The following is a 15,162-nucleotide window of genomic DNA, read 5'->3' as shown; positions in this document are numbered from 1 at the left end:
GGAGGTCAACAGTTGGGGCAAAGAAAGGAGATACGACCGAGAGACCCTGTCTTCAATATACTAATAGTAATAAACCATTGATGATACTGGGGTCGTGGCTGGGGCTCTTATATTGATCTGGCTGCTAAGCTAAATTTGATAATGAAGCGGACCACGATGGAAGGGGGAATTAGGGGTGACGGGATGTCTAACAGCAGCAAAACTCGTTGCAAGTGTTCATCTTAATGTAATTTGATATTGTAGGCGAGAACATGTGAGATTAGAACGGCATGAACTGGGTAAGACGCTGGCTGTTAGAGGCGTCCACCATATTCACACTCAGACTGTCCAGCCATAAAAAGGGTCCCCACACTGAAGCTAGGCTGTAGGTAGTTGTAGTTGATCCCTCCCCTAAGAAAAGTAAAGTAAGGTAACTAAAAGGTAAATGGGACTGACCCCGCCACTAAGCAAGCAACCGCCAACCGTACAGCACCGCACCTCCCCTCAAGCTTCTCGACCCTCCCCATCCGTCTCGTCCTCGCTTCGCTTCCATTTTATCCTAATCCGCCTCTTTTTCTCTTTCTTACTCCCTATCTCTCTATCATTCTACCAAAAGGTTCATCGAACGTCAACACCAGAGAATAGCCATCATGGATGAGATTGCTCCTGAATACGACGTCATCGTGCTGGGCACTGGTACGTTCTTGTTCCCCCTCCTCGCCTGTTTCTGCCACCGCAAGGCGGATCCCCGCATCAGAGAGAGCCTTTGGCTTGATGCTGCCGATTTATTGTATTCCTAAGCGGATGCTGACTGTTTCCAGGATTGACCGAGTGTATTCTTTCTGGGTAAGACGAACTGCATCGATTTTGGCCGCTTCGTCGTGTCGCAAAGGGCGCTACAGACCTGCGCAAGCTGCAAGGCGGTATAGCACATGTAAAGGCGGTGATGGCTGATTGTGCTTCAATAGTGTTCTGAGTGTCAAGGGCAAGAAGGTCCTCCACATCGACCGCAATGATCACTATGGCGGGTAAGTCTCTTTCAGAATGCAACTACTTTCCTATAAGCAAAAAGCTAACTGTTTCCCAGTGAGGCAGCTTCCGTGAACCTCGAGACTGTACGCAACCCTTACCCAAAACTCCCGACCTATATCTTGCCAGACCGATATCTAATAACATACCACAGCTCTTCAAGAAGTACGGAAACTTCCGCGAAGGCGAGGATCCCTGGAAGCAATATGGCCGCCTCAACGACTGGAACATCGACCTTGTCCCCAAGTTCCTCATGTCCTCCGGCGAGTTGACCAACATTCTCGTTTCTACCGATGTCACACGGTACCTCGAGTTCAAGCAAGTCGCTGGCAGCTACGTCCAGCAGGGTGCCTCCAACAAGGCTACCGTCGCCAAGGTGCCCTCTGATGCCGCCGAGGCTCTGCGATCTCCTCTCATGGGTATCTTCGAGAAGCGACGCATGAAGTCCTTCATTGAGTGGGTTGGCACTTTCGACCCCAAGGACCCCGCGACACACAAGGGTACGTTCTGAGGATATGCGCAAGAACCATTGACAATTTGCTGACAATAATCCTCTGTCTAGGCCTGGATATCAACAAGTGCACCATGAAGGACGTCTATGACAAGTTCGGCCTCGAGACCACCACAAAGGACTTCATTGGCCACGCCATGGCTCTCTACCTCACCGACGACTACATTACCACCCCTGGCCAGGCTCCCGAGGCCATCCAGCGAATCCGCCTTTATGGTAACTCTGTTGCCCGATACGGAAAGTCTCCTTACATCTACCCTCTCTACGGTCTTGGCGAGCTTCCTCAGGGTTTCGCCCGCCTGTCTGCCATCTACGGTGGTACTTATATGCTCAACACCAACATCGACGAGATCCAGTACGATGGTGACAAGGCTGTTGGCATCGAGGCGACCATGACTGGTGTTGAGGAGATGAAGTTCAAGACCAAGGCCAAGATGATCCTCGGTGACCCCTCCTACTTCCCCAACAAGGCCAAGGTTATCGGCCACGTCCTCCGAGCTATTTGCATTCTGAAGCACCCTCTTGCTGGTACCAACGATGCCGACTCTGCCCAGCTCATCATTCCCCAGTCTCAAGTTGGCCGGAAGAACGGTAATTATTCCGATTCCGATGATCATATATATTTGCTGATTTGTGCTTAGACATCTACATTGCTTGCGTTTCTTCCGCTCACAACGTCTGCCCCAAGGGCTACTGGATTGCCATTGTCTCGACTATTGCCGAGACATCAGCTAACCACCACGTCGAGCTCCAGGCTGGTCTTGACCGCCTTGGCAAGATTGAGGAGCAGTTCATGGTAAGTTACCTGGGTTGAAATACGAAGATACACGCTAACAATCTCTAGGGTCCCCCTATTCCCATCTACGAGCCTCTCGAGGATGGTACCAAGGACAACATCTTCATCTCCAAGAGCTACGATGCCACCAGCCACTTCGAGACTACCACCGACGACGTCAAGGACATCTACCGCCGCGCCACCGGTGAGGAGCTCAAGGTTGAGGGATTGAGGGAAGGTATCCAGGTTGCCGAGGAGCAGTAAAGAATCCCAGCGACCTTCCTAGCAAATAGGATAAAAGAGTGACAAGGCCACACCACTGTAGCAGAGCCGCCAAGTTAGGAGGATTGTTTTGCTTTTTCAGAAGATTGGCCGATACCGATGGTGCGTCTTGGGCACAATCTCATTATACCTCTTTCGATAGCATCTAACACGACAAGCCAAATGAATATTGTTGAACTGTATACACAAATAATAATATTTTGGGTGGATAATATGAAATTTGATTGAAACTTTTATATGCTTCATAAATCATCATCTGTTAAAAGAGAAGGAAAGAAAAGTTTGGCAGCCCCTTTTCTAGTACGTACTTCTCAAGGAGGCGCCGTGATATCTACTAGTATCTAGCTGAACTCGGACAGAGCTTCTTCATCCCAAGCAACAACGCGACACGCAAGCTATTCTTTTGTTTTTGTCAAGCACGCACGTACGCAGCGAAGGAATCGCAATCCATTTTCCTATGCGCCCAAACTCCCAGGCAAACCCACAGCCCGCGAACCCGCGAAAATATGCCGGAAAAGAGAGAAAGACAACCAAATGTGGTAGAAGAAAAGGAAACCTGGTGTTAGCTCTCTATCTGCGGTTTGTCTTGCCCATGCCACGCTTTCCGACGACCTGAGAGTGATGTGTTAGCGACGGTTCTGAGATAAATATGGATGTGAACAAAACTTACCAAATGCTTGGTGATGGAAGCGGTCGTGTGTCGATCGCCCTCTCCCTGTCGAGCCATGCGGTTCATGCGCTTCTGGTTGAGCCTGGCGATACGATCGGCCTTGGATCGAGTAGCCTCGTCTGTGACACCATCGTCGCGGCGGCTGACAGTAGGAGCACGGCTTCGAGGTCGGCTCATAGAGCGCATACGCTCGCGGGGGGTGCTGCTGCGACCACCGTCGACATCCATGGCATCGGGATCCTCGGTACCCATGCGAGATGTGGAACGGCCACGAGGCCGAGACCTTGAGCGAGCACGCTCGGCAATATCGGTGGTGTCGACACCGAGCTGGTCGAGGGCATCCTCGAACTCGGAGAGGGGCTTCTTCATCTGCTTGCGGGGGATGATGGCCTGGTTCTTGAGACGCTTCTTCATGCGGGCCTCGTTGCGGATGAGCTGCTGCTTCTCGCGGATCAGCTCGGCCTTGCGCATGACCTCGGCCTCCTCATCATCCTCAATGTCCTCATCAGACTCATAGAAGCCCTCAGCCTCGAGCTTCTCCTCCTCTTCTTCGAGAGCCTGGAGCTTAGCCTCAATATCAGGATCGATAAAGTCGTAGACGTTCTTGCCATCGTAGATCTCGGGAATCTTGTCGTACTTCCACTCGGGGTTGGCGAGCATGTAGTCAGCCTTCATGTCGACGTTGAAGACACCAGCACCACCATTCTCCTCCTCTTCATCACGAGCGAGTCTTCGGCGCTCGGGGTCGGCCTTGTCGTACTTCTTGCGGTCCTTGACACCCTCGGGGATGAAAGTCTCAAGAGTCTGACCACCCATGGGCTGAGCAACGTGGATACGGGACATAACATCAGCCAGACGGCCACCAATGTTTCCGCTGTTGTTGGTACCAGCCTTGAGCTTCTGGTTAACACGCTCAGCGATCAAGCGCTCGCAAGCAGCATTCTTGACCTCCTGAACACCCTCCTGAGTGTTGCAGGACAATTGGAGCATCTCGACCTCACCAGACTTGAGGATGCTTTGGAGCTCGGCCTGAAGCTCGGGTTCGAGGTCCTCGGGTCGGGTGACATCAATCTTGTTGACAACGACGAAGACAAGCTTGTTGGAGAACAGAGGCTTGATGCTCTTGAAGAGAGCAATCTGGGCGCTAACTGTGTATCCACACTGCTCTGAAAGATCCATAAAGTACATAATGGCGGATCTCAAATGGGCAATGGCGGTGATACTTTGCATCTCAATGGTGTTCATCTCCTCTAGAGGGTGATCCAAAATACCGGGTGTATCGATGGCCTGGAAGCGGAGATACTTGTAGTCGAAGTGACCGACAAACAGACTCTTTGTGGTGAAAGCATAGGGCTGGACGTCGACATCGGCGCGAGTAACGCTCTTGAGGAAACTAGACTTTCCAACATTGGGGTAACCGCAGATAAGCAGTGTTCGAGTGTTGGGGTCGATCGAGGGCAGACGTCCGAGATGCTGGCGGACCTGATCGAGGTACATAAGAGGGTCCTTAAGTCGCTTAATGAGGGTGGCCATGCGACCGAGAGCGGCCCTCTTGAGCTGCTTGCACTGGAACAGAGACTGGCCGTACTTGAGGAGACGGACATAATCACGGGAGATGGTCTCAATCAGATGCTTGGCGGTGGACATCTGACCGAGGGCGATCCTGAAATGGTCGGCATCGTAGAGGGTGTTGAGGAGATCCTTGTGGAAAGGGTGGATGTCCTGCAGACGAGGGAAACTCTCGAGGATGGCGCCGAACTTCTCTGAGAAGGTCTCTTGTGTGAACTTGACCTTTCGAGTGTAGAAGGCTGTTGAGGAGGTCTATGTTAGTGATCTTATCTATCGCGACCGAGACAAAAAGTCACAAACCTCGAATACGGCTGATCTTGAAACCAGCGCGAATCTGCGTTGGCAGCTTGCGCTGGGTCCGGCTCAGAACAATATCCAGAAACTCCTGCTGAGTAGGCACCGGGGGGATGTCCTTCCAGGTCGTCTTCATCTTGGGTGATCTGGTACCTTTTGGAGCTGGATTTGTTTTTGGGGGGGTATCAAAAAGGATATAGAAACGGACGGAGAGAGAAAGTGTCGCTCGTCGCTCGAAGAAGAGGTATCAGAGATGGCAAAATTTAGTTGGATCGAATATTTTTTTCTTAGTGGGTCGTGGCGGTCAGTCTGATTTCTTATCGATAAGAGACAATGGAAGTCACTTTCTGTGTGATGGACACGGCAGTCTCAGCTCTAGAGTAGTGATGATGGCCTGAAAGGATATAGTAGATTCCTCAGGTGAGTGTTTATTAAAGATAATTGCATTATATATAACATAAAATCATGTGCTGGTTAAATCGCTCCCATTCTCTCTCTGCTAACCGAGACTTTTTTTGTGGTACTTCTTTATCTACATCTCCCCCACCTCAACCCCGCCGCCATACATCGAAGGGTCCAAGGCCGGCTCCGGGCTCAACACCACTGAGAGAGAGACCTGCAAGAGGGGATCGCAAACTTTGCTTTAGAAACATTCACTCCCAATCTTGACCTCGTACCAATTCATATATAACCACATAAATACCTAATCATGTCTTCTCAACTCGCCCCCTACAAGCAAGAATTCTTGCAGGCTGCCATCGCTGGCGAGATCCTCAAGTTTGGCAGCTTCGAGCTCAAATCAAAGCGCATCTCACCTTACTTCTTCAACGCCGGCCTCTTCCACACTGCCCGTCTCGCCGGTGCCATTGCTACTGCTTTCGCCAAGTCCATCTCTGAGGCTCAGCAAGAGACCGGCCTTGACTTCGACATCATCTTTGGTCCCGCTTACAAGGGCATTCCTCTTGCTTCCTCCATCGCTGTCAAGCTCGGCGAGATCGCCCCTGAGAACCTCGACCGTGTTTCTTACTCTTTCGATCGCAAGGAAGCCAAGGATCACGGTGAGGGTGGCAACATTGTCGGTGCGCCTCTGAAGGGAAAGAAGATCCTCATTGTTGACGATGTCATCACTGCTGGAACTGCCAAGCGTGAGGCCATCGACAAGATCCGAAAGGAGGGCGGTATCGTTGTCGGTATTGTCGTTGCCCTCGACCGCATGGAGAAGCTCCCTGCTACCGATGGCGATGAGTCCAAGCCTGGTCCCAGTGCTATTGGCGAGTTGCGAAAGGAGTATGGCATTCCCATCTTCGCTATCCTGACCCTCGATGATATCATTGCTGGTATGAAGAGCTTTGCTTCAGAGGATGACATCAAGCGAACTGAGGAGTACCGTCTCAAGTACAAGGCCAGTGACTGAGTGCAGCATGGAAGAAAAGAAAATGGTGAACGGATGAGCTTATGATATCAAAGGGTCACAAATAGACGGAATGGAAATTAAAAAAAAAAAAAAAAAAAAACTTGGACGCGCAAATGCGGTTTTTATAGACCAGCTATCTCATTATTTTCGGTGATGCGGCTACTTTGATGATATCTTGGTAATGCGAAGTGAGATGAAGGAACATGTGCTTCTTGAGAGGAGACTTGTTGAACAACTGCCAAGAAAATGCTAGCAACAAGCCTGTAAAAGTCTATGACGGTGATTTCTTCGCCTTGGAGGTTGGAGAATCCACTTCCTTATTCCTCCGTGTAGGTTCCTCCTTGGTCTTTCTCTTAGGACCACGAAGTTCAAGCACCTAATCATATGTCAGTAGCTTTCATTTCATGCCATAGAGGTATTACTTACCATAGCATGCCAGCCTTGATCAGCAAGGGCTTCTGTGCTTGGGCCAAGGTCTTTGAAACCGAAGCACTTGTAGAACTGAATTGCGTACTGTAAGATATTAGCACAGCGCAGTTTTCAAGGTGCCAGATGCAGTTACTTACCGGTTGGCAAATTATGGCAACTCGATCAGCCATTCCGGATGCATTCATAAGCTCGAGATATGACTTCATCACTGTTTTCCCAATGCCAACTCCCTGGACCTCTGGGCACACGATGAAGGAATGGAGACAGATTGTCCTTCCCGACGATTGATGGCCTAGAGGTGAGCCTTTGCTTGCTTTCGAGTCCCTCCAGTTCTCGGGCATGGCCATATCGGCATCAGTTACGACTGGGTGGGTTCCAAGTGTAGCAAGGACGTGCGCAAACATGACATGTTTGGCTCCATCACATCGTCCTGACTCGACAGGCCGACTGTGTTGCATGGTTGTGAGCGAGATCTTCTTAACATCGCTTGGCCTCACGGTATTGAACAGACCGTAGCAAACTCCAGATTTCCGAATACGATATTCGATCTGTTTTGCTAGTTAACAAATCTGACCTGAGCTGGTGGTCCCGTTGCCCTCCAAACAACGCATTGATAACCATGTATAACTACTTGCCTTTTCACGTGTTGATCTATACCTCGCTTCTGAAAGTGCGATATTTTCAAGAGTAACGCATGTGTCGATATCATTCTCGGTCAGGGGCGAGAGCATAGGAGCCCAATGAAAAGGGATGACCTTCTTCAGAAGGCCAGCTTCTGAGTTTCTCTTCTGGATTCTCATTTGACAGAAGTTCCTTTTCGAATTGACCATGTCCTCATCTGCGTCTCCGTCGTCGATGGCGCCGTCAGAATCGTCGTTCTCCAGGTTTTCGAAGACGCCGCCAGAGAAGATCATGTCTCTGGCGGCAGAAGCGAATTCATTGTTTTTCTTCTTTTCCATGCTTCGCATAAGGGTTTGAGTTTCGGTTGCCACGTTGAAAGATTGAGCCCTAAAAGGGTCAAGCTTGAGCCGGTGATAGTTACTAGAGGTACTACCTCAGTATAAGTCGTCGGTCGTCGGAATAAAGCTGCAGGTGAGATTTGTGGGCCTTTTTCGAGCAGTGAGAGCTGTCGCAGAAGATCTTTCTGCTTCGTCGATTGTGCTTGTGTTGAGATTATATTGCAAATTTGATGTTGTCTCTTGATGATATGATAAATGATGCGACAAGAGGAATTAAAGCTCACCCGTGCACATTGAGCGTTGGTATGAGGCACAGGCGTCTTGAGGTGTGAAGCGTTGAGGGAGGTTTGTACCTCGTTTGGCTCAGAATCGGGTGAGTTTTTGATTACTGAATCACACAGAGAGATTCAGACTCGTTTGACAGTGAATGAAACGTCATGGGACGACAGGTTTTGTTATCCTGTTTGCCCATTCAACTTCTGGTGGACCCACGAATGCCGAGCGATCGGATGATGCAGTGAGGCCGGTGCCGCAATGGGGCCAGTTTCAATCGATGGGTATAGGTGACAATGGCTTCAGGGCGTCGTGACAGTTGGTTCCAGTGCTTGTGAGAGTGCTGTACAACTGTCAACGGAGTCACAAACAGTGAAGATGGTGTTGAACCGACCTTCAAAAACTGTCTTTTTCCCCAACTTTACCATTCTCGTCCCGATGGGTTCATGAGCGGGGAGAGCTTGTTCCGTCTCCATCGCCAGTGGTAGCTTGGTTCTGGCACATGACATATCAAAAGTCGCGTGACCTCAACAAAGGAGAACAAACAGAGTAGGAAGTCACGGCAAATTGCAGATGAAAATGGGTCAAGCAGCTGCCAGGTCAATAAACATCAAGAAGGAGCTCATTAATGTGGTGATGGTAAGGAGATGCCATCTCAGGTGTCTAGGGTAGTCTGAGTACGAAGACCAACATCCAACAATTAATTAGTCAATTGTGGACAAGGTTGTTGCTAACCTACCTTTTCAATAGACTTATTAAAGACGATAAGCGTTGGCATTGCGTTATTTCGGAATTTTAACCGGTCAGGTAACAAGAGTACAGAGCATGGCGGCTGAGAACACTGCACTCGTATGAGAGCTTGCACGGTGACTGTCTTAGGTCTAGATTAGTAGTGAAGTAGACAAACGAAGATCCCAACTTGACCTCAACGTCAATCAGCTCACGATAACAATGATGAAACCATACTAGTAGCCCTAACAGTGAAAAAGCTTGCTTGGCTCAGGCAACGGGACACCGGAGCAGCGAGCCTACCTATAGCATGCCTCAAACCAAGGGTGCCTCTCTGTGCCTCCAGGTGGCAGTCCTGCAGGAGATCATTCGTGCCTCCCCGGGATGACCTCCCTGTTGCCGCAACCAAGACGATCAGCAGTTGGGGGGTCCCTGAAACGGCAGCAGCCGCATGCAATCCCGGGTTCCTTTATCCTGGTATGCCACGGAATCGCCAAAGCATATCCCACGTTTTCTCCCCAGTTCGGCCTTCAATATCACAAGAGCGGTTGGGGTTTGATTATGTATGTAGACCAAGGGGATTATGCATGATGCCTTCTTTGGAAACAAAATCGTTGCATTTCGCCCGATCTGGTTACCAATGCTGGATCTGCGAGGACAAGGAGCCTGGATGTGGTGCTGTACATAGGTACAGTAGCATCTGTAAGGATACGCCACTCTCAGGGAGCAAGAAAGTTGCAGACCTTGAACGAGGCGCCAAAAAGGATTAGTCCAAGGCCTGCCGTATATATAAGAACCCTAACTAAGTCTTTTTTGTCACTTACGATAGATGTGCTATATTTTATTGCGTCCTCTTCCACTGTCACAACTCCATGACCTATAGAGCGCTCTGTCCCCTTTGCCTGGCTGCATGAAGAGCACTCATTCGTCATCATCAATGGCGCCTGGTTTCTCCGCATTCGTGTCCGAACCGAACTGCACTATAGTCAGCATCCATAGGCTTCCGTCGGCTTCCAGCAGTTACGTGGTCCTTGATTATGAGCGAGCGTGCGTGCGTATGTGCAGCTGTGCCTAGCGGTGCATGAGGGATACAATGCAAGCCCGCGCTGACTGCGAAAACAGGAAAATATCTGTCCAGAAGGATTGAGATGGGGGTTTTTGAGGTAACCGTAAGAGAAACTTGAATATCCATGTCAAGATTGCTCTTATTATATGGAACTTGGTTGGCTGATAGCCCTCTTGGCCCGAGCTACGGTAGGGCAGAATGGAGGGGTGCAATATGATGTAAGTCGATGACTGGTACTGTTACAGGTACGATGAACCGCAAAGCAACTGTATGCCTGTACCGTTACCCTGTGTTCTTCCTCAATTGGGGTAAGCTATAAAAAAGACTCCTTGCTCTTATGACAAGATATGAAACCAGTGCAAAGCTGAGTGATCCCTATAATTCTTGCCGCCGTCTAGGTACTGTAGGTATTGCCCTTTATTGATCAAGCGGCATAACTACCTACCCCTCCGGCGGAACCTAAGCGGCAGCGGAAACGGCCCCTCCTATAGCTCCAACGTTTAGGTTAGTACTGTAGCCAGTAGCTTGCTTAGAACTTTATGTGCAACTGCTTGCACCAGCCTGCACCTGCATCTATCTCCATCTTCATCTGTTCTTTCTTCTCCGATCGTTTTTTTACACCAACCAACCTCGTGCACTAAACTCACAATCTTTTTCACTTCAATATTCTTCAACTAATCGCTAACCACGTCAACTTGCTTTTCTTAGGCACTTTGGGCTCCTATTTTTGAAGATCCCTAGTGGGTACCTCACCTCAGGAGCTGTTACAGTCTTGTGCTTAGGTAGCTAGTTGTCTGGGCTTTCTTTTCTTAGCCACCCTCGTGGCCACGCCTACTCCTCTCTTCTCACGACCAGCCACTTTCTCGAGAGCCCTCGACGACTTTCTTTCGTCCTCTCTGGCCAAAACTTAAACATCTCAAACATACTCACGGAAAATATCAGACGAACAACAACAGACACCACAATGTTAGTTCACTGCCCAGCCATATTTACGTCATCTTCGGCTACTGGATGCTAACTGACAACAGGCGCATCACCCTTAACATATTTAACCCCCAGGCTGGGGAGCAGGATAGCCTGCTCATCCTCGAGATCTTTCCCGACATGACACTCGCTACCCTTCGCGAGTCTATTCAGGCAGAATCGACTGTTCCTCCAACCTCGCAGCACATCTACCACAACGGCCGCCTAATTTCGGATGATACCCAGACCATGGAGCAGCTGCAGATTGTGGATGGAGAGATGCTGGCCGTGCACGTCAGGGATATGCGAGGAAGCACTGGTGTACCCGAACAACCTCGACGCCCTCAGCCTAGGAGACCGGCTCAGAACGAACAGGACCCTGAGCTCATCCGCCTTCAGATTCTTGGCCAGCCTGCCCTGAGACAACAGCTCCAGTCACAACACCCAGAACTGGCTGCTGCAGTTGACAACCCTGCTCGTTTTGCACAAATCTTCCGTGACAGCCAGAATCGAGAGCAACGAGAGCGTCAGGAACGACAGCGGGAGATCGAGAGACTGAACGATGACCCTTTCAACGTTGAGAACCAGCGAAAGATCGAGGAGATGATTCGACAGGAGCGAGTCATGGAGAACTTGCAAAACGCCATGGAACACAACCCCGAAGGTACGTTCTTCAAATGACAGCTATGAACTGTAATATTGACATCATTCGAACCTAGTTTTCGGAAGAGTTCACATGCTCTACGTTGATGTAGAGGTAAATGGTCACCCAGTCAAGGCGTTTGTTGACTCCGGTGCTCAAGCCACCATCATGTCGCCCTCTTGTGCTGAGGCCTGTGGCATAATGAGACTGATCGATACTCGATTTGCTGGTGTAGCTCACGGTGTCGGAACAGCAAGAATTATCGGCCGTGTTCATTCCGCCCAGATCAAAATTGGAAACCTGTTCCTCCCCTGCAGCTTTACTGTCATGGAGGGCCGATCAGTTGACCTTTTGCTCGGTCTCGACATGCTGAAACGACACCAAGCGACTATTGATCTGGCTAGAGACAAGCTCATTATCCAAGGTGAAATGATTCCCTTTTTGGGAGAGGCTGAGATCCCCAAGGCGGAAGAGGAGGAGGCTGCACAAGAGCCAACTTTGCCTGGTCCCGATGGCACAGCAATCGGACAACGTACCGGAGCCGTTGTGCCTCCTGGCCAGCACCAACAGCAGATCCCTGCCAGACCGCAAGCCGCTCAGTCTGCACCATCCCCTGCTGCAGCTGCAGCTCCCGCCCCCTCCGCACCCCAAGCGCCTCCTGCTGCACAGACTGCTCCAACAACAGCAAACATCTCGCCACAAGCAATCGAGAGCCTTATCTCGATGGGTGCCACTCGGGAGCAAGCCATCCAGGCCCTCCAGGCCGCAGAAGGCGACCCGGATGTTGCTGCTGGGTTGATTTTCTTCTAGGGACATGGAGGCAACACGCTGGATGGTGACAGGGAACGATGAAGAAAAAAAACACAATGAATAAAGTGGAGGATCATAATGATAGATGAGTATCCAACTCTCGTGTTTTAGTGAGCGGATAGAAAGATTTCATGTCTACAAATGGGATGGGATGGTTAAGGAACAGGTACGACCATTTCGCTATAATGCGGCACGACACATTGGAGTACTCAAGATATAAGGTTCAAACGTAGTTATGAAGTACAAATTGCTCATTAGCTTTTGGTGCGGGTATTGTTCGTCGCAGGAACTAACTTAATCTATGAAAACCCTCCCCCTCTCTCTTTGCTGGTTGTCTTTACCGGATCTTGTAGACGCAAGGCTTCAGGACAGAAGCCTCGTTAACTTCAGGCTGCTCATCGATGGGATCTATCCTGCGAATAATGCCCCTCTTACCCTTGGGGGCCTCCTGCTCCTTGACATGCTTTCCCTTTGTGGGCGATGCTCCTTTAATAAAGTGCATCTTGACAAACATCTTGTTGGACAGATCGATGGCCTCTCGATCGCCCTGAAGAACAAAACCGCGTGACCTGAGCACCTCGACGAACGCTGAAACGTCTGTCTCACGGCGACGATCATCCATACCGTCGACCTCTACGGCCAGATCCTCATCATGCTCAGCATCGTTATCAGCACCCTTCTTGCCTTTCTTGCCAGCCGTTGCGTTCTTCTTGCGGTTGCCAACACTGTGGGTTACAGGGGCGTTCTTATTTCGAATGGGACCAAAGCGGCTCTTGATCTCAGCAACCCAGAGCTCACCCTTCCAGTGGAGAATACGGTAGGCCTCCTCGATGAAATCAACCCAGTTGGTGCCCATCAGAGCAAGACAAAAGACAGCGACGTTGACGGAGCCATCAGCAAGAGGCAGGTTGGCGATATCAGCCTTAGTGACTAGAGGACTTGGGCTCTGGAGATCGTAGCTTTTGACATTGACCTTGAGTTTCTTGCCATCCGACTGGAGAGCCTCTGCAAGACGAGCATCACCACAGCCAAGATCAGCGATAGTACACTCTTGTTGTGTACGAGGTAGCGGTGTCTTGGACAATGGCGCAGGAGGAGCTCCAGGTTTGCCTTTGCCTTGTTGGCGGACCTTGCCGCGTGTGCGGATATCCTTGAGGAAGCTGTCGACGGGGTTCTCAGGCCAGACCTTGACCTGGCGACGGAAACCTTCATGGTACTCGTCGAACATCTCGGGGGACTCATCGAAGAGACTGAAAGCCTCCTCGGAGGGGCGGGTGTAGAGTGTCTCATTGAGGTGGCGGAATCGTGCTGAGATGAGCTTCTCTCTCATAGAAGCTTGTAGGGGAGTGAGCTTGGGAGGAGCAGGAGGTAGAGATGCTGCCTTTGCAACGACGGCCTTTGCTGGTGAAGTGGTGGTTTCTGTTGAGCCCTCGGTAGACTTTTGTTTTTGCTTCTGCTTTTTGTCCTTCTTCTCCTTCTTAGGCTTGGGCTTCTCATCATCACCGCCCTCCTTAGCCTCCTCAACCTCCTTAACCTCCTTCGTCTCATCGCCCTCCTTCAGCTTCTCATCCTCACCATCCTTGGCCTTCTTCTGCTTCTTCTGCCTCTTGGCAGCCTTTTCAGACTTGAGCTGCTCAGTCTTCTTTCCCTCAATCACAGACTCCCATAGATCAGCGACAGTTGAAGCTGTGACATTCTCAGTAGCGTTGTTGTTGTTGTTGTTGTTGTTGCGCTTGCGCTTATTGGACTTTTTGCCGGGCGCGCTGTTATTATTGTTCTGGCCGGGGGCCTCAGACTTTAGGCCTTCCGTTGAGACGGACCATCCTGGAACAGCAAACATTTTTTGATTGGAAGTGATTAAATGCTTGGTTGTGGTGACGAGTTTGATGCTGATGAAGTTTGGCTTGATAAATTTCGTAGATCTGAATTTTTGCTGGAGGTACGTACCTTAAAGTCTGGGAACCTCATATCCGCATATGGTCCGTGCACCTGCCACATTTGGATGCTAACGAACATCACTCAACAAGGCAGTATCATTCAAGCTTGAAGGACAACGACTTCCATTTTAACCTCTAGGTATGTTACCTGTGATATTATTCTAGTATCGAAATAGTTGTTTAAATTACGCCTCCATCTATCGATGATAGCAGAATCTTCATTTTCGTAACTGAGCATCCTTAGCTGACAGGAGTAGCAGAACAATTTTTACCAAGTTCTGACTTTCTAAGGACCAAGACATAATTTCACGAATAGATCTCTTGAGAAATGTCCCATTTACTCATGTAAGCATGGTGTCTTCCGAGCGGGATTCACTGTCCGTATCCCCGATGCTCAAGGTTCTCCACCCAAAATGATGGAATGCTCGCTTGTGTAATGAGACAACATGATCCGCAGTCCTTGTACAGTTTGGGGGTTTGAAAGCTCCTAAGTTACTTACTGGAAGTTGGTAAGACTGTGAAAGGGAATAATTCGAGTGGTGCGGTTGTAATTCATGCTGACCAACAACACCCAGGCCAACCAATACCCTACGAAGCATCAATATCCATGGATCCTTAGTTCTGGTCTGAGATAAGCCAGGTATGATAGTGAAAAGAGACCACAGAGTCTTGTAACGGATTGGCTCTTTCAACCTTACGCCTATCGTTGCGCACGAATCATAGCATCAACTGCATATTGTGTCCTTCGAGAAGCGGCTATACGCAGATGTTGACTCGCAGCTGGTATCATTGCATTATTTAGTCACAGGACACACACATAGGGACACCGA

General features: G+C 49.9%; 6 protein-coding genes across 9 annotated transcripts; 3 read left to right on the top strand and 3 right to left on the bottom strand.

Annotated features, from left to right (window-relative positions):
- Positions 1–389: 389 nt before the first annotated feature.
- Positions 390–2,863, top strand: FVEG_06125 (acetyltransferase). The gene is made up of 8 exons (XM_018894393.1): positions 390–675; positions 801–825; positions 948–1,007; positions 1,067–1,094; positions 1,163–1,508; positions 1,571–2,110; positions 2,161–2,315; positions 2,364–2,863. Exons 1-8 carry the CDS (start codon positions 630–632, stop codon positions 2,556–2,558), a joined length of 1,395 nt encoding a protein of 464 aa, XP_018751472.1. The 5' UTR covers positions 390–629; the 3' UTR covers positions 2,559–2,863.
- On the bottom strand, positions 2,751–5,353 carry FVEG_06124 (nucleolar GTP-binding protein). The gene is made up of 3 exons (XM_018894392.1): positions 5,116–5,353; positions 3,247–5,054; positions 2,751–3,188 (listed from the first exon to the last, which is right to left on the bottom strand). The coding sequence occupies exons 1-3, from the start codon at positions 5,243–5,245 to the stop codon at positions 3,147–3,149; spliced, it is 1,980 nt and encodes a 659-aa protein (XP_018751471.1). The 5' UTR covers positions 5,246–5,353; the 3' UTR covers positions 2,751–3,146.
- Positions 5,354–5,471: 118 nt separating this feature from the next.
- FVEG_06122 (hypothetical protein) lies at positions 5,472–8,721 on the bottom strand. Of its 2 annotated transcripts, XM_018894390.1 has the most exons (5): positions 8,579–8,659; positions 7,588–8,527; positions 7,090–7,500; positions 6,950–7,036; positions 5,472–6,899 (listed from the first exon to the last, which is right to left on the bottom strand). In XM_018894390.1, exons 2-5 carry the CDS (start codon positions 7,918–7,920, stop codon positions 6,795–6,797), a joined length of 936 nt encoding a protein of 311 aa, XP_018751469.1. In that variant the 5' UTR covers positions 7,921–8,527; positions 8,579–8,659; the 3' UTR covers positions 5,472–6,794. The 2 variants fall into 2 exon arrangements, with proteins under 2 accessions (XP_018751469.1, XP_018751468.1); XM_018894389.1 differs by having other exon boundaries at positions 7,588–8,721.
- On the top strand, positions 5,681–6,624 carry FVEG_06123 (orotate phosphoribosyltransferase). The gene has a single exon (XM_018894391.1). The coding sequence runs from the start codon at positions 5,819–5,821 to the stop codon at positions 6,521–6,523; it is 705 nt and encodes a 234-aa protein (XP_018751470.1). The 5' UTR covers positions 5,681–5,818; the 3' UTR covers positions 6,524–6,624.
- A 1,030-nt stretch (positions 8,722–9,751) lies between the features above and the next one.
- On the top strand, positions 9,752–12,790 carry FVEG_06120 (hypothetical protein). 3 transcript variants are annotated; one of them, XM_018894386.1, is made up of 4 exons: positions 9,752–9,968; positions 10,036–10,945; positions 11,008–11,606; positions 11,662–12,790. In XM_018894386.1, coding segments are annotated over exons 2-4 (1,335 nt in total). In that variant the 5' UTR covers positions 9,752–9,968; positions 10,036–10,943; the 3' UTR covers positions 12,396–12,790. The 3 variants fall into 3 exon arrangements, with proteins under 3 accessions (XP_018751466.1, XP_018751465.1, XP_018751467.1); XM_018894387.1 differs by lacking the exon at positions 9,752–9,968 and having other exon boundaries at positions 10,552–10,719; positions 10,770–10,945; XM_018894385.1 differs by having other exon boundaries at positions 9,752–10,945.
- On the bottom strand, positions 12,598–14,521 carry FVEG_06121 (hypothetical protein). The gene is made up of 2 exons (XM_018894388.1): positions 14,343–14,521; positions 12,598–14,284 (listed from the first exon to the last, which is right to left on the bottom strand). Exon 2 carries the CDS (start codon positions 14,233–14,235, stop codon positions 12,733–12,735), a length of 1,503 nt encoding a protein of 500 aa, XP_018751464.1. The 5' UTR covers positions 14,236–14,284; positions 14,343–14,521; the 3' UTR covers positions 12,598–12,732.
- Between the last annotated feature and the right edge of the window lie 641 nt (positions 14,522–15,162).

Source organism: Fusarium verticillioides, chromosome 2 (assembly GCF_000149555.1).
Source record: "Fusarium verticillioides 7600 chromosome 2, whole genome shotgun sequence".
NCBI lineage: Eukaryota > Fungi > Ascomycota > Sordariomycetes > Hypocreales > Nectriaceae > Fusarium > Fusarium verticillioides.
This window is presented reverse-complemented; position numbering and strand designations above follow the sequence as displayed.

What these genes read in the sequence shown, in the direction of transcription:
- FVEG_06121 (XM_018894388.1), bottom strand. Translation starts at nt 14,235, where the DNA reads ATGTTTGCTGTTCCAGGATGGTCCGTCTCAACGGAAGGCCTAAAGTCT.
- FVEG_06122 (XM_018894389.1), bottom strand. Translation starts at nt 7,920, where the DNA reads ATGCGAAGCATGGAAAAGAAGAAAAACAATGAATTCGCTTCTGCCGCC. An exon ending in TTGCCATAATTTGCCAACCG is followed by an intron (nt 7,037 to 7,089) that starts GTAAGTAACTGC and finishes AATATCTTACAG; the next exon opens with TACGCAATTCAGTTCTACAA. An exon ending in ATCAAGGCTGGCATGCTATG is followed by an intron (nt 6,900 to 6,949) that starts GTAAGTAATACC and finishes ACATATGATTAG; the next exon opens with GTGCTTGAACTTCGTGGTCC.
- FVEG_06125 (XM_018894393.1), top strand. Translation starts at nt 630, where the DNA reads ATGGATGAGATTGCTCCTGAATACGACGTCATCGTGCTGGGCACTG. An exon ending in CGCAATGATCACTATGGCGG is followed by an intron (nt 1,008 to 1,066) that starts GTAAGTCTCTTT and finishes ACTGTTTCCCAG; the next exon opens with TGAGGCAGCTTCCGTGAACC. An exon ending in GGACCCCGCGACACACAAGG is followed by an intron (nt 1,509 to 1,570) that starts GTACGTTCTGAG and finishes TCCTCTGTCTAG; the next exon opens with GCCTGGATATCAACAAGTGC.
- FVEG_06120 (XM_018894386.1), top strand. An exon ending in CATGGAACACAACCCCGAAG is followed by an intron (nt 11,607 to 11,661) that starts GTACGTTCTTCA and finishes ATTCGAACCTAG; the next exon opens with TTTTCGGAAGAGTTCACATG.
- FVEG_06124 (XM_018894392.1), bottom strand. Translation starts at nt 5,245, where the DNA reads ATGAAGACGACCTGGAAGGACATCCCCCCGGTGCCTACTCAGCAGGAG. An exon ending in CAAGATCAGCCGTATTCGAG is followed by an intron (nt 5,055 to 5,115) that starts GTTTGTGACTTT and finishes CCTCCTCAACAG; the next exon opens with CCTTCTACACTCGAAAGGTC. An exon ending in CTTCCATCACCAAGCATTTG is followed by an intron (nt 3,189 to 3,246) that starts GTAAGTTTTGTT and finishes CATCACTCTCAG; the next exon opens with GTCGTCGGAAAGCGTGGCAT.
- FVEG_06123 (XM_018894391.1), top strand. Translation starts at nt 5,819, where the DNA reads ATGTCTTCTCAACTCGCCCCCTACAAGCAAGAATTCTTGCAGGCTGCC.